The sequence below is a fragment of the Periophthalmus magnuspinnatus genome, chromosome 9 (assembly GCF_009829125.3).
Source record: "Periophthalmus magnuspinnatus isolate fPerMag1 chromosome 9, fPerMag1.2.pri, whole genome shotgun sequence".
NCBI lineage: Eukaryota > Metazoa > Chordata > Actinopteri > Gobiiformes > Gobiidae > Periophthalmus > Periophthalmus magnuspinnatus.
This window is the reverse complement of record NC_047134.1, coordinates 3382819-3404597: the sequence shown is the minus strand read 5'-3', so window position 1 is coordinate 3404597 and position 21779 is coordinate 3382819. Positions and strand designations below refer to the sequence as shown.

The 21779-nt window shown below is 43.3% G+C and overlaps 2 protein-coding genes across 2 annotated transcripts in view; both read left to right on the top strand.

Annotated features, from left to right (window-relative positions):
• The window catches only part of LOC117375735 (scavenger receptor cysteine-rich type 1 protein M130-like), a gene marked incomplete at its 3' end in the record, with an annotated part of 131839 nt that overhangs the window by 40083 nt on the left and 69977 nt on the right, over window positions 1-21779 (top strand). The gene's annotated exons all lie outside the window — the stretch shown is intronic.
• LOC129456507 (scavenger receptor cysteine-rich type 1 protein M130-like) overlaps window positions 1-21779 on the top strand; it is a 33015-nt gene that overhangs the window by 1679 nt on the left and 9557 nt on the right. The window contains exon 4 of the mRNA XM_055224013.1: window positions 89-367. Coding sequence (XP_055079988.1) covers window positions 89-367 — 279 coding nt within the window. The remainder of the gene's footprint in view (window positions 1-88; window positions 368-21779) is intronic.

Genomic DNA, 21779 nt, shown 5'->3' with positions numbered 1-21779 from the left:
GAACTGTACCAGGTCAGAGCTGTGATGTCACAGCCCTGTGTGTGTCCTATTGGCTCAGAGTGATGATGTCACACATGTGTATCCACAGACTCGGTGCGTCTGGTCTCGGGGCCCAGTCTGTGCTCAGGATCAGTGCAGATCTGGAACCAGTCCTGGACCTGGGTCTGTGAAGGGGCCTTGGACCAGCAGGGGGCAGAGGTGCTGTGCAGGGAGCTGGGCTGTGGGGCTCCTTCTCTCCTCCAGGGGGCGCTCTCTCCTCTGGGGCAGAGGTTCCACTGTGAGGGCAATGAGTCTGCTCTGATGGACTGTCCCCGCTCCGGCTCAGAGACCTGCTCCTCTGGAGCCGCTGTCAACCTCACCTGCTCAGGTAAAGGGGTGGGGCCTCACTGCTCAGGTAAAGGGGTGGGGCTTCACTGCTCAGGTAAAGGGGCGGGGCCTCACTGCACAGGTAAAGGGGATGGGCTCACTTTTACTCTAGTCTGTTCAGAGTTGCTCACGCTGGTGGGAGGGGCCACACACACACATAATTCTCTATCTCAGCACACACACATAGACACACATAATTATCTGAGCATACTCAGTCATAGGTGAGGAGGGGGCGGAGTCAGAGAAGAGGAATGAAGTCCGAGGAGGGGGGTGGAGTCAAAGGAGAGGGTTGGAGTCAGAGGTGTCACTGCGCCCTCTGCTGGACAGGTCCTTCTTATAATAACCAAAGCATTGAGTGGTTCATAATGTCAGACTTTAGACCCACTACAGTTTAAATTCAAATGGGTCATGTTCACGTTTAGGATTTGATGATGTCATTTTATTCATTAATTTATTTTGAGCAGATTAGGAGAAAACTCCCTATCTTCCATTAGAACATAAATTAAATGCACATTTGAAAAAAGAAGTACATACTCTGTATAAAAAGACACATATACTTTTCTTCTCACTGTCCCATGAAATCAGACTAAACTTTTCCTGTTCTAGGTCAGTTAGGATCACAAAAATTATTTCTATTTGCTAAATGCCAGAATAATGAGAGGACTTTTTAGACACTTTTTCATCACTTTCTTCAAAGTCAGAAGTTTACATACAGTAACATTACTATGACTTTAAACAATTTGTGAAAACCAGATGATGATGTCATGTCTTTGGAAGCTTCTCATTGGTTTATTGACACCATCTGAGTTCATTAGAGACACACCTGTGGATGTATTTGACGCACACCTGAAACACTCTGCCTCTTTGTGTAACATCATGGAAAAGTCAAAAGAAATCAGCCAAGATATCAGGAAGAGAATTATGGACTTGCACAAGTCTGGTTCATCCTTGGTGCAATTTCCAGATGCCTGAAGGTGCCACGTTCATCTGTTCAAACAATTATACACAAGTATAAAGACCATGGGGATGTCCAACCATCAGAGCCTCAGGAAGGAGACGGGTTCTGTCCCAGAGATGAACCAAAAGATCAACCCAAGAACAAAAGCCCAGAACTTTTTGAAGATGCTGCTGAAGCTGTAAGAGTGTGTCATTATCCACAGTGAAACAGACTGTACCGACATGAGCTGAGAGGACACTCTGCAGGAAGAAGACATTACTCCAAAAGAAACACAATAAAGGCAGATTACACTCTGCAAGTCCACACAGGGACAAAGACCTTCATTTTTGGAGAAAATGTGGTCTGATCAAACTAAAAGTGAACTGTTTGGCCATAATGAGCAATGTTACGTTTGGAGGAAAAAGGGGGAAGCTAAGCCAGAGAAGTCAGAGGCTGAAGTGACTTAAAACGACATACTACTACTACTACTACTACTACTACTACTACTACTACTACTACTACTACTACTACTACTACTACTACTACTACTACTACTACTACTACTACTACTACTACTACTACTACTACTACTACTACTACTAATAATAATAATAATAATAATAATAATAATAATAATAATAATACATTTTATTTGAAAGCACCTTTCAGGACACTCAAGGACACTGTACAAGACAAAGTTAAAAACACATATTTACAGATAAAACAGAGATACAAAACTGGATGATGGTGAGAGTGACTGATTATGTGGTGTAGGATTGTGTGAACAGGTGGGTTTTGAGTCTGGATTTGAAAAGTGGAAGAGAGTCAATGTTGTGGAGGTCAGGAGGGAGAGAGTTCCAGAGCTGGGGAGCAGAGCAGCTGAAGGTGATGAGACGGGCAGAGGGGACAGAGAGCTGGAGAGATGAAGAGGAGCGGAGGGAGCGAGAGGGAATGGAGATGTGGAGGAGGTCAGAGATGTAAGGTGGGGCCAGGTTATGGAGAGCTTTGAAGGTGGTGAGGAGGATTTTGAAGTGGATTCTCTGTTTTATGGGAAGCCAGTGAAGTTCTTGGAGGACGGGGGTGATGTGGTGGGAAGATGGGGTCCTGGTGATGATGCGGGCTGCGGGGTTTTGGAGAAGCTCCCAGGACACTCCCAGGACACTCCCAGGACAGTCCCAGGACACTCCCAGGACACTCCCAGGACAGTCCCAGGACAGTCCCAGGACAGTCCCAGGACAGTCCCAGGACACTCCCAGGACACTCCCAGGACAGTCCCAGGACACTCCCAGGACACTCCCAGGACACTCCCAGGTCACTCCCAGACCATACGGAGAAACGTGCCAATAGTTTTGTCAGTGCAGAAATCACAGTGAGGGTTGTCTTTTATTTTCATTTGATCTTCTAGGGTATAGATTGGCTCAATGAATTATTTTGTAATGAATCATCTGGTGATAATCCTCGATGAGAGGGAGATGTTTGACCAGATCTGATTCCAGTCCCACTCTGAGTGATCCCTCAGTTCAGTTTTCCAAAGCTGCTCAATAAGTACATTTTTCTGTGAGCTCTTGACAAGTTATTTACACAGATCAGAAATTGTACCAGAGCTTTGTGCTTTAGCCAGAATAGTGTGGAGGGGGTGATTTTCCAGTGTGCAGCCCCAAGGAACACTATAGGTAGAAGAGAAAAGATGAACCTGGTAAGTTATAGCATTTTTGTAGATCATGAAACTCTCTCAGTCCATTCTGACCTATGATATTACTGAAATCACAGACCCTTTTTTGCTCCAACAGTAAAAAAGAGATGGGTTTCTTATCTATTAGAAGTGAGTGGTTATGAAAGATTGGTGTCTGAAGGAAATATTGCACATCATTCCCCAGTAAACTGTTAACTTTTCTCCATACAGCGAGAAGATGTGTAACAATGAGTCCATAATGGCTTTTGGTTTTATATGGCAGTTTAACATGTAACAGGGTGGGCATAGTATGAGGTTTAATCAAGTGTGCTTCAGTTGGTGCCCATGCTGCAGATTTTCCAGATTTAACCCATGTGGTAAGTGATCTTAAAGCAAAGCACCATGAGGACCATTCAAACTTAAGAAGGCCCATCTCTCAGGAAGATTTTAGACTTTTTTTATTCCAGAGAAATAGGCTTATAAGAGAGTGTAGTTTATTAAAATAACCTTGTGGTGGGGCACCTTTTAAGATCTCCATCTATGGTAAGCAACAGATTTGTGTAGTTATTTTTAATCAGGGAATTAAGAGAAGAATGAATGAGGACCCCTAAATATTTTATACTTGGTACAACTGGTATATTATAAGGGTCCATTTAATATTGTTGATCCTAGAGGCATCAAAGCGGATTCAGCCCAGTTCACCCTGTAGCCCGAAATGTTTCCAAACATTTCAAATGTGTGAAGAAGATATGGTACTGATTGCATCACATTACACTGCAGAAACCTGGGTGAACAGACATTACCCATTAACACAAGTGCCGTAGGATTAATGTACAGAGTTCTATTCATGTTAGTAAAACCAGATGGAAAACCCATATGATGCAGCACATCCCACAGATACATCCCACGCCTTCTCAGCATCCAGTGACAGGACAGCATTTTATTTATAGATTAACAAGATGAATCTGTGATATGGAGCAGGCGTCGGATATTGTCAGAAGCTGGTCTAGATTTAATGAAGCCTGTTTGGTCATAATGAACTAAATGAGTCACATGTTGTTCTAGTCTGCTGAATTTTTGCAAAAGCTTTGAGCTCTGTGTTCAGAGGCTGAGCGGCCGGTAGGAGGAGCAGTCAGTCGGTGGCTTGCCCTTTTTTGAGTAAAAGAGAAATCCTCACCACATTGGTGCTATCATTGAAAGACCCTTTGATTATAGAATAGTTAATCATGTCTAGAAGTAACAGGCCAAGCTGAGGCCAGAAGGAAACATACAGCTCTGGTGACATTCCATCCATCCCCAGTGATTTAACTTTATTCATAGAATGAATGGCTTTACTTAATTCCTCCAAAGTTGCAGGTGTTTCTAAAGCACTGGCAGATTCAGGTGGAATTTTAGGTAAATTAAGAGAGCTTAAAAAATCACTACATGCTTTTGTATTGTGTGTTACTTCAGATGTATATAATTTACTGTAGAAATCTGTTACTTTTTTCAGGATCTGAGGTGATGGTTCCTCCACTGGTGGCTATGGCAGAAATATTTGCCAGTTGTTCACTGTTGTTAATGAGTTTCTTGAATAAATTCAAAGTGAATATTTTTGCTGTGCAAAATATCTATAATGCTTTGGCGCTTTTGAGGGGCATTTAAGCCATGGGCATTTAGAGAGAGAACATTAATTCTGTCCATCTAAAGTCTCGTCTTTAGGGCCACAACCTTTGTGCAAAAGACAGAAGAACAAACCTAGACCCCCCCCCCCCCCCCAAAAAAAAACCAAAACAAACAAACAAAAAAAACACACAAACCCTCACACACCCCCACCCCCAACCCAAATAAATAAGCAATAAGCTCATCCAGATACTTGAACCAGCTCTCAAAGGCCAAGCTTAGTCCAAACTTCTGCTCCACAAATGTTGAACCTTCTCACTGAACTTTGGGACAGTTTTATAAAAAATACTGTAATCTTACTTTGCATTTTCTCTCACTTCAGGTCCTCCCTCCTCTCCTCCTCCTCCCTCTTCTCCCTACATGTGGATGCTGTGGCTAGTGCGCCCTCTGCTGGTGTCCAGTCCATACGCCGTGTGCACTGTGCTGCTGGTGCTGATCTACAGGGAGCAGCGTCGCACAGGTAACCCCACAGTCTGAGATGTTCTGACCTAAACTAACACACAGGCTAATGCACAGGCTAATGCACATGCTAACGCACACGCTAACACACACGCTAATACATTTTGAATTTGCAAGTACAGAGCAGGGGGCGGGGGTAGGTGAAAACAGACTCTATCTGAGCACTCAAGCCTCAGTTGCAGGACAATACAGGATTACTCAAACATGAATCACTTTAAATAAAATTTCCCCCTGCTGGATAAAAGAGGTATTACACAGACACAGGTTTCAGGTCACTGGGGGGCAGTGTGGAGCAGAGAGGGCCTGTGGGAGGGCATCTGAACACAACCCCAGTTTGGGCTAATTATTTGTCCTGACTCCTCCCACAGGAAGTGCACACGTTGTTTCTATGGAGACGGGCCAGCAGGAGGAGGAGTATGATGACATCGACGCTGCGGTCACCACCGAGCACAGCTTCTGAGCCAATCACAGCTCTGCTTTCATCTTTCATATGGGTTTAACATTTTAATTAAGACTTAACAAATATGTGTATACGATGGTCTTTCGCTATATCACGGTTCACCTTTCACGGTCTCGCTTTCACAGATTTTGCATGCTTTTTTTTTACAGTATTGTGGAAATTCTAATAGTAAAAACCTTAAATATAAAATCAACAGAGAAGTTGTCTTGAATCAAAAAAGTCTGGTTTACTGAATCAATTGTGCCCAATCGTCAAAGAGCTGTTGGCCCTAATAGAGTCGTCTCGCCCTCAGCTGATAAATGTAAATACATAGAGTGTTTATACCATCAAAACAATCATACCAGTTTAGTCTAATCAAAGTGGCTGGAGGTCGCTAGACACACAAGAAATACACACAGACATGACAACAGACACTATTACGAAGCTTAGGTCAAAAAGATCCAATACAAGTAAAGATTTAATGTAAAGAAAGACATAACAGTGTATGAATGTGCATTGTGTTGTGTGTCCTGATTGGCTGTTGGACTGTAGACCATTGTGTTGTGTGTCCTGATTGGCTGTTGGACTGTAGACCATTGTGTTGTGTGTCCTGATTGGCTGTTGGACTGTAGACCATTGTGTTGTGTGTCCTGATTGGCTGTTGGACTGTAGACCATTGTGTTGTGTGTCCTGATTGGCTGTTGGACTGTAGACCATTGTGTTGTGTGTCCTGATTGGCTGTTGGACTGTAGACCATTGTGTTGTGCGTCCTGATTGGCTGTTGGACTGTAGACCATTGTCCATCAGTCTCCTCTGTGCCGTGTCTCCTGTACAGTACAGAATGTGTTCAGACAAATTTACATAAATGTTGGATCAACACTCAATCAGAGGAAATGTGAAATACACGAGTCACTACTGATTAATTAAACAAGAGAAATGTGAGAAAATGTTAATGACTGTGTGAGAAAAGTATATAAAGTGTGTGGTGAGGGGTTTTACAGCCAAAAACATATAGAATAATTGTAAAAAATAAGGGTGACTACTTCATGGATTTTGCCTATTGCAGGTTATTTTTAAAACATAACCCCCATAACGAGGGACCACTGTAAAATACAGCTTTGTTAAGATTCACTTTATTAGATGCTTTTTAAAGGAACTGCATCTGCTTGTTTCCACATATTTTAATAAAATGTGACTTATAAGCCGCTCTTGAGTTCTGTCTATATCTAATTATAAACCCTTTTATTTTCCAATAATCAGGAAGTACATTGTTAGCATGCTAACTCGCCTGCTCTCAAGTAACTAAATAAAAATCCCTACTGTTTGAAACTCTGTGGTGTTTCTCTAAAACAGGGGTGTGAACTTAACTAACTTAACTTTTAACTAACTATTTCTGTATTTATTACTCATTATTCAAATATTGTACATGTATTTGCCTAGATGTAAAGATATGGCTGTGTAACTGCTTATCTCCTGATAAAATGACATTTTAAGACCATCATACCTTTTAATTTACCCTGTCGAGGGCCACATAAAATAATGTGGAGGGCCACATTTGGCCCCCGGGCCTTGAGTTTGACACATGTGCTTTAAAAGGACGATTCACAAAAGTCCTGACAAAAACAGGTTGAGTCCTGACAGAGACAAAGGTTCTGACAAAGACAAATAAAAACATACCAAAAATCATAGCACTGACAAATGACAATGTATAGTTCAGAATTCATTTTAAAATTGTGATGTTTATTTTTAATGCACTCAATGTTCTTGCTCCTTCTTATCTGTGTGACATTTTGACCCCTCACCAACCCAGCAGAGCTCTACGACCTGCTGGGCAACATCTGCTGGAGGTCCCCTGGTCCCGGGGCAAACAGTGGGGCGATAGTTCTTTTGCAGTGGCCGGTCCAAAACTCTGGAACTCGTTGCCCACAGAGTTGCGTTCCATCTCTGACCTGCCTCTGTTTAAAGCCAAACTTAAAACTTATTTATTTAGAATGGCTTTTAGCACTTTGTGGCCCTGTGACACTTTCTTTATTTTAATGGTGTAATGTGCTCTGTTGATTTGTATGATGTTTATTGTTTTTAATGTTGTACAGCACTTTGGGCAGCTTTGGTTGTTGGAAGGTGCTATAGAAATAAAGTTTGATTGATTGATTGTATAAACACACCTACTGTCAGCAGACGGTTGGTGCCATCTGCTGACAGTGTGTGGAATGAGCTTTTGCCCATCATAACAATTAACCTTGGTCACTTTGGCAAAGGTGACAGGACCCTCTCGTCCACCGGGGTGAACTCCAACACAAGGTGGCTGAGCTGTGGGGCAATAAACAAGCCCACACCTGCTCACCGCCTCTCCCCATGGTTAACGCCAGAGGAGCGGAGAGTCCAACCCCTCTCAAGGAGTTGGATTCCAGGGCCCAGTGAGGCCAACTATATCTACTAAGTAACACTCAACCTCCCGCAAAGTTCAGGCTCCTTCCCCCAGTGAGACGACACACTGACCCCTCACAGATCCTCCTGTAGGTGGTGGGTCCAAGGGGAGGACGTCTCCACGTCGCTCCTCTGAGCTGTGCCCGGCTGGGCACCGAGGTGAAAGCCTCGGCCATCAGACGCTCGCTGACTCCAGGTGGGGCCCTGGTGACGACAATCTGGGTGACACAACAGGCCTTGATAGTTCACGCTTCTGAACAGCTCTTAAACCATGTCCCAATTTAACGGCTACAGCCTTCGTCGGCTACATTTTAAAGCCACTTAAGTCACTTCTGGTGCAACAAGACCTGTCCCATTTCATGTGGCCCACATTTCCATCGGCTGTGAATGAAGGACACATCCTTCCACCTTATATCCCATCATGCACCGCGCGGCGCTGGTCAGATGTTCAAAAAACACAGAGCAAAAAGCTCATCCAGAGAGCGGAGAAAAAATTACACACTTTTGACTTCATGAAATCATTACTAACACAACTATAAACATGACATGAGCCCACAAAAGTGTCGAAGTTTGGTATTAACTGTGAGATTTGAGCTAAAAGTTTGACTAATCTGAAGCTAACGTGATGAAAAGTCCTCTCAAACTTTCATATTTGGACAGATCATCACCAAACACTAATCATGTTTTTACTGTTGGAGAAAAAAAGCACATGGAGTAATTCCTAAAGCTACAACTGTAACAGAGAGTAAGTGGGATTTGATTTCACTTGTCATTACTTTTTTCTCATGAATTTTAATTGAGCAGCGCCCTCTTATGGTGACAGGTAATAACTGCCCCTGGCGCAGTGAGCACGTTGCCAGTTTATGTGGGTCGGGCACGAGATGAGTCACTGACTTTAGCTCTGTTGTTATAAATTGTGTATTTCTGTTGAATTATTCATTAAATAAATGTGTGCGGAAAGTTTAGGTTTAACTTTTAATTTCTAGCAGAAATTAAACATATGGCATTTAAATGTAGAGTAAAGGGAGTTTCTTTTAATCTTAGCTGACCAACGCCTAAACGGTTTTATCATTATCATTGAGGTTTTATCATGGACTGTGGTAATGTTCCAGTTACAGAAGATAGATTTATACCTGACATTTGAAGTGTGAGACAAGAAACACAATGTTTAAAGACCAAAATACATTTTGTCCATGACGACCACAAGATCATTTCTGTTTTAATGATGTTGTTCATCTGGGATTAGTAGGAAGCGCGGCTCTATTTTGGTTTATTGGCCATGTTTCTCCATCACACCGTGTGCCTGTCCCGATGGTTGAGGTGAACTCTCTGATTTCAGGTTAGCTAATGTGGGTAAAGGATAAACTGGACTGAGACCAAAGAGTACAGATGTATTAAACAGCTGGGAAAGAATGCCTTTAACATCTGTGGCTAGACTGTAGTAAAGGCAGTAGTAGTAAATTGAAGTAGTTTAAGTAGAGGTACAGTACTAAAAATAAAGAGCAGGTTTTTAGTTTTCTCGATGAGCAGTATCATAAATGGGGTCATAATTAACATGCTAATACCGAGTGCTTGGTGACTGTTGAGTTTTGTTTTGCACACTTCAACAGATGTGAGTCTCCCCGAATTTAGGTGAGCACGATTGACAGGTGGATTAGCCAATCAGGGGCATGCATGGTGTGTCCATATTCAAACAAATACAGTTTATACTGCTTAAGAGGAAAACGGGTCCGAAAAATATTGCTGATATCTGTGGAATCAATGTGTGGCGCACTAAACTCTGTTAATTGGTGGTGAGAGAAATGTGATTTTATTTCAAAATGATGGGTGACCAGCACTGTTCCCTCGTGCGCACGTGCACAGTTGCGCACTGCTGAAATCTGTGCTGCGCACAAAAAAATCGAACCGGAGTTGAAAATAAAATAAACACACAATTCATTCTGTGCTATTATTCAATGTGAGTCAGTGAGTGTGACCGGGGACGAGCTGCTCCAGACAATTATGTGGCTGTGTCCCAATTCGCCCACCTGGCCTTAGAATCACCATTGGAAGGGCGGTTCGAAGGGCAGTTACGTAATTTCCGGCGCGACAAGGGCTGTCCCATTTCAACCCACCCTACTGAATGCGTCCGAAAACCTGCCCTTCCCTTTGCACCGTTTCCATGGAGATCGGACGTAACCGAAGCGTGCATCCGTGCACACTTCATGCACTTCTATATCCCATCATGCACCGCGGCTGCGCAAAAAAGAGAAGAAAATGGAGTCCGCTGCGCAATACACGTTCAAATGTTCGTACTGGTTTACCTCATCTACAACAGAGCAACATGAAACTGTTAAATCTGAATAAAGATAAGTACAGGCCGTGTGTTTGATGATTAAAAAGGAGGGGAGTTACATGGAATAAAGGAATGTGGAGTTATTGCTAGACAATAAGAGACATTATTATCATTAGAAATGATTATTGCAATAAGAATAATGTAAGAATGTTCGTGTCTATTGTGTCAAAGACCAAGAGACTGAAACATAAAGTCAGAAAAGTTTAATGAGTTCCACACAGGTAATGTGAACAATGAAGCAACGGACTCTCGGGAAAGGACAGAAGAGAGTCCTGAGACGTGCACTAAATCTTCATGAGTTCCAGTACATTCCATACGTCTGCACCCCCTCGTGGGCACGGGTCATTTACTTTCGTGTTAGTAAATCAAGACACTAGCTTGATGTAGCGCTGCACTGCTAGAAAATACCTTATAATAATCAGATGGAAAGAACTGGCACGGCATAGAAGGGAAACAGCACCCTCTACTGTTATTAAAGTGGTGTAGCCACTGGACAAAATACCGAACCATTAAACTATAATATCCCACTATATGTACAACTAATCAGTGTTCTCTGGTTTATAGACTATGAATGTAAAAATTATATTGTTACCTCTGTCTCTGTTATTACGTTTTCACAAGGTTTATTTTGTTTAAGTTATAAAGTAGCTACAATTGAGTAAAAAAATCACCTCAAACGTTATATTTGCCTATTGATATTCAATCTAAACAGAAAAAAACGGCTGTGACGACGACATCTTGACTTTTCTTCTATTAAATAATAAATCATTAAAAATAACGTACGTAATGTACGTATCGTACGCTCAAAGACAGCGGTGGAAGTGCGGTCCGTGGTGTGGGCCTGTCCCACTTCAGCAAGATGGAGGCTACACTGAGGAGGGCAGATTCTCGACAGGAACCTTCAAACTACACTTTGAAGAGTACTTCGAAGGAGACCTTCAAAAGGTGCATTTGGCGAATTGAGACACAGCCTGTGATTCACATACGTGTTTGCGCAGCTTATCCACGTCATTGACAGGCGTCCTCATGTCCTCATGTCCTCATGTCCTTGGCCGTGTAGTAGACAGTAGACAGACAAACTTGTCCTAGAGTTTTGATGCAACAGACTCCAAACTGAGGCAGCATCATCTGACATATATGGGATCAAAGAAGTTGATTGTTAAAAGAAGTTACATAAGTCTCAGGCTGTGTTTGTAACAAGCTTTTAATGAAGCAGCCTTTTTGAAAGCATAAAAATCTCTGTAACTTTTGCAAACATTGTCGAATTCAGACAAATCGAATATAGTGTTTGTGTATTGAAACTGAAACAGCATCATCAGGACAAATCTGAGGTCAAAAGTTTATATAAGTCTCAGGGTCATAACCAACTCTTAATGAAGGGGCCATTTTGAAGATATAAAAATACACATAACCTTTTCAAACTTTGTTGAACTTGAGCTGATCTACTTGGATGTGACTTTTAGTCTATTAAATGACTCTCCAGCGACTCGTGCAAATTTAACATGAGACGGAAACATTTCTCTCCAACATCACATTAGAATATTGAATCAGGTCAGACCAGGGTTTGCAGCGCTCCCATGGAAGTGTGTCCTTCATGTGTAGAAGGGCTGAGAGGGCCCTTTATCACTGCTTGCACTTTTTATTATTATTATCCCTATTGGATATTCTGAGAAGAAGAGCAGTTTCCAAAGGACGTTCTCCAGGTTGAAACGCTTCAACTGTTTCTGCTTTGACACCGAGGAATAAGCTAAGTGTTCTTTATTTATTCTTTACTTAGCAAGTGCAAAACAGTTCATGCAAGTCTTTAAGAATAGATAAGGAATGAAACCAAAAGATGAGAGGGGGATCTGGGGAACAAGTGACCATCATTACTGACTGTAGAAGGTTTGCACTGGTACAATACAGGACACAGTCTGTAGGTGTCACTTGTTGAATCCCCTGGGATCAAACGTTTATGTAAGTCACTGGGCGGGGTCATAACAAGCTCTTAACGAAGTGGCCATTTTGACGGTATAAAAATCCCCGTAAGTTTGACTGACCTAAAGTAGCTGTGTGTTTTGATGACCTGGACATAATGAGGATGTGACTTATAATTTTTAAATGGCAAATTTAACATGGGACACAATCATTTATCTAAATCACATCAGAATATTGCATGTCAGACCAGGGTTCACAGCCCTCCCACTGTTCTTTGTGGTTTTAATTAGGCCCGAGCCCCTACAGGGCGTAGGGCCTATTGCTTCCGCAACTGTCTTCACGAAGTTGCGCGCGAAGCACAGACTCCTGTGTCCTAGCAACCCATGCCGTAGGCATGGGACATGCATATTTGTTCTTGCTAGCATGTCAGCGTCAACATTGAGTCAATGGGCGAATGTTGATCAATCTGCTTGTTTGTTATTGGCGACAATCGCTCAGTTCGTAGAGTATTTGTCCATGAGTAGTGTTTTAGCTGTTTATATGTCATGACTGATATTGCACATACGGTAATACTATATACAGTTATATTTGTCTTTTTATTCTCCTGTCACGTTCACATTTTGTATTGTATTTGAGTAAATCTACACTTGATTTTGAAAAAGAAAAAAGCCTATTTTGCATATTCATCAGTCAGAAAGTTCTGGCAATTTCTGGCCAAGTTCCGGAACATCATCTCTATGGTAACACAGTTTGTTTATATATGAACGCTTTCCGGTTTAAACAGGTCATTTCAGGCTGAACTCTGCAGAGGACAGACGCACTTTACACCTGAGAGACTGAACTCAACAAACAAGGCTCCAGACCAGCTGTTTTCATTTACGGCCACAGAGGTAAGATACAAACTACATTTCTCTACATTTTGACTTAAAACATGACATTTGTAGTAGTTTAAGTGTTTGTGACAGAGACAGGGTTTTCATGTTAATGCAGATTTTTGATGTTTTCGACAGTTACTTGATAAGTACATTTCTATACCTACACTTTCACCTCTTTGTGGTGTATTTTTGAGGGGAAAACTCACTTATCTGAGTCAATTACTGCTGTCATCGCCAATTAAGTTTAGCTCAAGGTCAAGGTCAGGTCAGGTTGAGTACAGATTTTCCTATTGGGACAATCAAAACGTAAGTTACTGTACATGTAAAGCAGTATACAGTGGTAGATGAAGTATTTCATTTTGTTACTTAAGTGGAAGTGCAGTTACTAGAGCAAAGAAATACTCAAGTAAAAGTATCACATGAAAAAATCTATTTAAGTAAAAGTATTAAAGTACCTGTTTTTAAAAAAAGAGTAAAAACTAAAAGTGTTATGTGCAGATTTTGAGATCTAGTAAAGCCTCAAATGTTGTGATTTTGATAAAGATTTGTGTTAAATTTTGTTCAGCCAGTTCATAACTGTTTTTATTTGTACATTTTATTTTATCCAACTACAAATGTGTTAAAAATAAACCCCTCAGCCTTTTAAAATTCACATTAAAAGAGAAGAGTGCAGAATAAAAACTTTTCATCCATCTGCACATATAATGCATTAATAATATGTTACCTGAAAATGTCAGTGATCAGATTTTACTGCTCATGTGAATGTATCTTCTGTTTGCATGACATTATTATAATGTGATAAGTCCAGAAATCAGATAATGATGAGATTTCTGGAGTGGATATAAACATAGACACTGACAGCATGATGGGTTTGCTCAGATATGTTTTTGTTTCAGGACCCACTGCCTCACCAAAGAAGAAGAGCAGTTTCCAAAGGACGTTCTCCAGGTTGAAACGCTTCAACTGTTTCTGCTTTGACACTGAGGAATAAGCTAAGTGTTCTTTATTTATTCTTTACTTAGCAAGTGCAAAACAGTTCATGCAAGTCTTTAAGAATAGATAAGGAATGAAACCAAAAGATGAGAGGGGGATCTGGGGAACAAGTGACCATCATTACTGACTGTAGAACAGACATGCCCAAACTGCGGCCCGGGGGCCAAATGCGGCCCTCAGACCAATTTTTCTTGACCCTCAAGCTTCCAGGTGAATTAGCCTGTATTTCTTTTAACAGTACTTTTTACTGTACATTTCTTCTTTAACAAGCCCTTATCAAATATTTAATGTGTCCCATTGAGGATGTAAGCATGAATAAAGGTCTAGCGGTTCAGTCTAACTTGTAATAACACAGATTTGAAGTATTCACTGTATTGGTGACCAGTCTATGGCCCTCAGTCGGCCCTCGGCTTTGTCTGTGATTTTATTTGTGGCCCTTCATGAGAAAAGTTTGGACACCCCTGCTGTAGAAGGTTTGCACTGGTACAATACAGGACACAGTCTGTAGGTGTCACTTGTTGAATCCCCTGGGATTAAAGGTTTATGTAAGACACTGGGCGGGGTCATAACAAGCTCTTAATGAAACGGCCATTTTGACTGTATAAAATCCCCTTAAGTTTGACTGACCTAAAGTAGCTGTGTGTTTTGTTGACCTGGACATAATGAGGATGTGACTTATATTTTTAAATGGCAAATTTAACATGGGACACAATCATTTATCTACATCACATGAGAATATTTCATGTCAGACCAGGGTTCACAGCCCTCCCACCACAGCGTGCTCTTTGTGGTTTTAATTTGTAGTTAGTTTTTTAGTTTTTAGACTGAACCAGGCCTGAACCTGAACTGAACCAGGACTAAACCAGAACTGAACCAGGACTTAACTAGGACTGAAACAGGATTTAACCTGGACTTACTCAGGACTAAACCAAGACTGAACCAGAACTGAACAGGGATTAAACCAGGACAAAACCAGGAGTGAACCAGGACAAATCTAGGACTAAATCTGGACTAAACCAGGGCTGAACCAGGCCTAACTGAGGACTAAACCAGGACTGAACCAGGACTAAAGCAGAACTAAACCAGGACTAAATCAGGACTAAACCAGGACTAAACTAGGACTAAACCAGGACTGAACCAGGACTAAATAGGACTGAAACAGGACTTAATCAGGACTAAACTAGGACCAAACCAGGACAAAACCAGGACTGAACCAGGACTAAACCAGGACTAAACCAGGACTAAACCAGAACTATCTCAGGACTAAAGCAGAACTGAACCAGGACTAAAGTGGACTAATCCAGGACTGATCCCGGACAAAACCATGACTAACTCAGGACTGAACCAAGACTAAACCAGTACTAAACCGGGACTAAACTAGGACTAAACCAGGAAAAAAACAGGACTAACACAGGACCAAACCAGGACTAAACCAGAACTGTGCCAGAACTGAACCAAAACTGAAGTAGGACTAAACCAGGACTAAACCAGGACTGAACCAGGACTAAACCAACACTAAAACAGGATTAACTCAGGACTGAACCACGACTAAACTAGGACAAAACCAGGACTAAACTAGGACTGAACCAGGACTAAACCAGGACTAAACCAGAACTAAACAAGGACTGAACCAGGACTAAACCAGGACTAAACAAGGACTGAACCAGGACTAAACCAGGTCTAAGCCAGGACTGAACCAGGACTGAACCAGAACTAAACCTGGACTGAACCAGGACTAAGCCAGGACTGAACGAGGACTAAACCGGGACTAAACCGGGACTGAACCAGGACTAAAGCAGGACTGAACTGGTACTGAACCAGGACTGAACCAGAACTAAACCTGGACTGAACCAGGACTAAGCCAGGACTGAACGAGGACTAAACCGGGACTAAACCGGGACTGAACCAGGACTAAAGCAGGACTGAACTGGTACTAAACCAGGACTGAACCAGAACTAAACCTGGACTGAACCAGGACTAAGCCAGGACTGAACGAGGACTGAATCAGAACTGAACAAGGACTGAACCAGGACTAAGCCAGGACTAAGCCAGGACTAAACCAGGACTGAACCAGGACTAAACCAGGACTGAACCAGGACTAAACCAGGACTAAACCAGGACTGAACCATGACTGAACCAGAACTAAACCAGGACTAAGCCAGGACTAAACCAGAACTGAACCATGACTGAACCAGGACTAAACCAGGACTAAGCCAGGACTAATATAGGACTAAGCCAGGACTGAACCAGGACTAAACCAGGACTAAACCAGGACTGAACCAGGACTAAACCAGGACTAAATCAGGACTGAACCATGACTGAACCAGGACTAAACCAGGACTAAGCCAGGACTAAGCCAGGACTGAATCAAGACTGAATCAGGACTGAACCAGGACTAAACCAGGACTAAACCAGGACTCAGACAGGACTGAACCAGGACTGAACCAGGTCTAAACCAGGACTAAACCAGGACTGAACCAGGACTAAGCCAGGACTGAATCAGGACTGAATCAGGACTGAACCAGGACTAAACCAGGACTGAACCAGAACTAAACCAGAACTGAAGCAGGACTAACCCAGGATTAAACCAGGACTGAACCAGGACTAAACCAGGACCGAACAATGACTGAACCAGGACTGAACCAGGACTGAACCAGAACTAAACCAGGACTAAACCGGGACTGAACCAGGACTAAACAAGGACTGAACCAGGACTAAACCAGGTCTAAGACATGACTGAACCATGACTGAACCAGGACTGAACCAGGACTAAGCCAGGACTCAACGAGGATTGAACCAGGACTGAACCAGTACTGAACCAGAACTAAACCAGAACTGAAGCAGGACTAACCCAGGATTAAACCAGGACTGAACCAGGACTAAACCAGGACCGAACAAGGACTGAACCAGAACTGAACCAGGACTGAACCAGGACTGAACCAGAACTAAACCAGGACTAAACCGGGACTGAACCAGGACTAAACAAGGACTGAACCAGGACTAAACCAGGTCTAAGACATGACTGAACCATGACTGAACCAGGACTAAACCTGGACTAAGCCAGGACTGAACCAGGACTAAACCAGGACTAAACCGGGACTAAACCCGGACTGAACCAGGACTAAACCAGGTTTGAACCAGGACTTTACCAGGACTAAACGAGGACTGAAAGAGGACTTAACCAGGACTGAACGAGGACTAAACCAGGACTAATCCATCTGAACCAGGACTGAACCAGGACTAAACAAGGACTGAACCAGGACTAAACCAGGTCTAAGCCAGGACTGAACCAGGACTGAACCAGAACTAAACCTGGACTGAACCAGGACTAAGCCAGGACTGAACGAGGACTGAATCAGGACTGAACAAGGACTGAACCAGGACTAAGCCAGGACTAAGCCAGGACTAAACCAGGACTGAACCAGGACTAAACCAGGACTGAACCAGGACTAAACCAGGACTAAACCAGGACTGAACCATGACTGAACCAGAACTAAACCAGGACTAAGCCAGGACTAAACCAGAACTGAACCATGACTGAACCAGGACTAAACCAGGACTAAGCCAGGACTAATACAGGACTAAGCCAGGACTGAACCAGGACTAAACCGGGACTAAACCAGGACTGAACCAGGACTAAACCAGGACTAAATCAGGACTGAACCATGACTGAACCAGGACTAAACCAGGACTAAGCCAGGACTAAGCCAGGACTGAATCAAGACTGAATCAGGACTGAACAAGGACTAAACCAGGACTCAGACAGGACTGAACCAGGACTGAACCAGGTCTAAACCAGGACTAAACCAGGACTGAACCAGGACTAAGCCAAGACTGAATCAGGACTGAATCAGGACTGAACCAGGACTAAACCAGGACTGAACCAGAACTAAACCAGAACTGAAGCAGGACTAACCCAGGATTAAACCAGGACTGAACCAGGACTAAACCAGGACCGAACAAGGACTGAACCAGAACTGAACCAGGACTGAACCAGGACTGAACCAGGACTAAACCGGGACTGAACCAGGACTAAACAAGGACTGAACCAGGACTAAACCAGGTCTAAGACATGACTGAACCATGACTGAACCAGGACTGAACCAGGACTAAGCCAGGACTCAACGAGGATTGAACCAGGACTGAACCAATACTAAACCTGGACTAAGCCAGGACTGAACCAGGACTGAACCAGGACTAATCCGGGACTAAACCCGGACTGAACCAGGACTGAACCAGGACTAAACGAGGACTGAACGAGGACTTAACCAGGACTGAACGAGGACTAAACCAGGACTAATCCAGCTGAACCAGGACTGAACCAGGACTGAACCAAGACTCAACCAGGACTTAACCAGGAGTAAACCAGGACTAAACAGGGACTGAACCAGGACTAAACAAGGACTGAACCAGGACTGAACCAGGACTGAACCAGGACTGAACCAGGACTGAACTAGGAGTAAACAAGAACTGAACCAGGACTAAACAAGACCTGAAACAGAACTAAACCAACACTAAAACAGGATTAACTCAGGACTAAATCAGGACTGAACCAGGACTGAACCAGGACTAAACCAGGACTGAACCAGGACTGAACCAGAACTAATCCAGGTCTAAATCCGGACAGAAACAGAACTAAACCAGGAATAAACCAGGACTGAACCGGGACTGAACCGGGACGAAACCAGGACTGAACCTGTACTGAACCAGGACTGAACCGGACTAAACCAGGACTAAAGCAGGACTGAACAAGGACTAAACCAGGACTGAACCAGGACTGAACCAGGACTGAACCAGGACTGAACCAGGATTGAAGCAGGACTATAGCCGGACTGAAACAGGACTGAAACGGGACTGAACCAGGACTGAACCAGGACTGAACCAGGACTGAAGCAGGACTATAGCCGGACTGAAACAGGACTGAACCAGGATTGAACCAGGACTAAACCAGGACTGAGCCAGGACTGAGCCAGGACTAAACCAGGACCAAATCAGGACTAAACCAGACCTGAACCAGGACTAAAGCAAGACTAAATCAGGACTTAACCAGGACTAAATCAGAACTAACTCAGGATTAAAGCAGAACTGAACCAGGACTAAAGAGGACTAAACCAGGACTAACTCAGGACAGAACCACGACTAAACTAGGTCTGAACCAGGACTAAACCAAGACTAAACCACGACTGAACCTGAACTGAAGCAGGACTAAACCAGAACTATCTCAGGACTAAAGCAGAACTGAACCAGGACTAAAGAGGACTAAACCAGGACTAACTCAGGACAGAACCACGACTAAACTAGGACTGAACCAGGACTAAACCAGGACTGATCCAGGACTAAACCAGGACTGAACGAGGATTGAACCAGGACTGAACCAGTACTAAACCTGGACTAAGCCAGGACTGAACCAAGACTGAACCAGGACTAAACCGGGAGTAAACCCGGACTTAACCAGGACTAAACCAGGTTTGAACCAGGACTTTACCAGGACTAAACGAGGACTGATCGAGGACTTTACCAGGACTGAACGAGGACTAAACCAGGACTAATCCAGCTGAACCAGGACTGAACCAGGACTGAACAAGGACTAAACCAGAACTAAACCAGGACTCAACCAGGATTTAACCAGGAGTAAACCAGGACTAAACCGGGACTGAACCAGGACTAAACCAGGACTGAACCAGGAGTAAACAAAAACTGAACCAGGACTAAACCAGACCTGAAACAGGACTAAACCAACACTAAAACAGGATTAACTCAGGACTAAATCAGGACTGAACCAGGACTGAACCAGGACTAAAGAGGACTAAACCAGGACTAACTCAGGACAGAACCACGACTAAACTAGGTCTGAACCAGGACTAAACCAAGACTAAACCACGACTGAACCTGAAGCAGGACTAAACCAGAACCATCTCAGGACCAAAGCAGAACTGAACCAGGACTAAAGAGGACTAAACCAGGACTAACTCAGGACAGAACCACGACTAAACTAGGACTGAACCAGGACTAAACCAGAACTGTGCCAGAACTGAACCAGAACTGAACCAAGCCTGAACCAGGACTAACTCAGAACTATACCAGGACTGAACCAGAACGAAACCAGGATTAAACAGGACTAAATCAGATTTAACACAAAACTAAACAAGGACTGACACAGCATTAAATCAAGACTAAACAAGAACTGAACCAGGACTAAACCAGGACTGAACCAGGACTGAACCAGGACTAAACCAACACTAAAACAGGATTAACTCAGGACTGAACCAGGACTAAACCAGGACTGAACCAGGACTAAACAAGGACTGAACCAGGACTGAACCAGGACTAAACCAAGACTGAACCAGGACTGAACCAGGAGTAAACAAGAACTGAACCAGGACTGAACCAGACCTGAACCAGGACTAAACCAGGACTAAACCAGGATTAACTAAGGACTAAACCAGGACTGAACCAGACCCAAACCAGGATTACACCAGGACTAAATCAGAACTAAAACAAAACTAAACCAGGACTTAACCAGGACTGAACCAGGACTGAACCAGGACTAAACCAGGACTAAACTAGGACTAAACCAGGACTAAACTAGGACTAAACCAGGACTGAACCAGGACTAAGCACGGACTAAACCATGCCTGAACCAGGACTAAACCAGGACTAAACAAGGACTAAATCATGCTTGAACCAGGACTAAACCAGAACTGCAAAAGGACTAAACCAGGACTGAACCAGGACTGAACCAGGGCTAAACCTGGACTAAACTAAGACTAAACCAGGACTGAACCAGGACTTATCCAGGACTAAACCAGGACTAAACCAGGACTGAACCTGGACTAAACAAAGACTAAACCAGGACTGAACCAGGACTAATCCAGGACTGAACCAGGACTAAACCAGGACTAAACCAGGACTAAACCAGGACTAAACTAGGAGTAAACCAGGACTAAACTAGAACTAAACCATGCCTGAACCAGGACTAAACCAGAACTAAACAAGAAATAAACCAGGACTAAACCAGGACTGAAGCAGGACTATAGCCGGACTGAAGCAGGACTAAACCATCACTAAAACCAGGACAGAACCAGGATTAACTAAGGACTAAACCAGGACTAAATTAGAACTGAACCAGGACTAAACCATCACTAAAACCAGGACAGAACCAGGATTAACTAAGGACTAAACCAGGACTAAATTAGAACTGAACCAGGACTAAACCAGGACTAAACCAGGACTAAACCAGGACTGAACCTGAACTGAAGCAGGACTAAACCAGAACTAACTCAGGACTAAACCAGGACTGAACCAGGACTGAACCAGTACTGAACCAGAACTAAACCAGGACTAAACCAGGACTAAACCAGGACTAAACCAGGACTGGACAAGGACTAAACCAGGACTGAACCAGGACTAAATCAGGACTGAACACGAACTAAACCGGGACTAAACCGGGACTGAACCGGGACTAAAGCGGGACTGAACCGGGACTAAACCGGGACTTACCCGGGACTGAAACTGGACTAAACCAGGACTGAACCAGGACTAAACCAGGACTGAACCAGGACTGAACCAGGACTAAACCAGGACTAAACCAGGATTGAACCAGGACTAAACCAGGACTAAGACAGGACTGAACCAGGACTGAAACCAGGACTAAACCAGGACTAAACCTGGACTGAACCAGGACTAAACAAGGACTA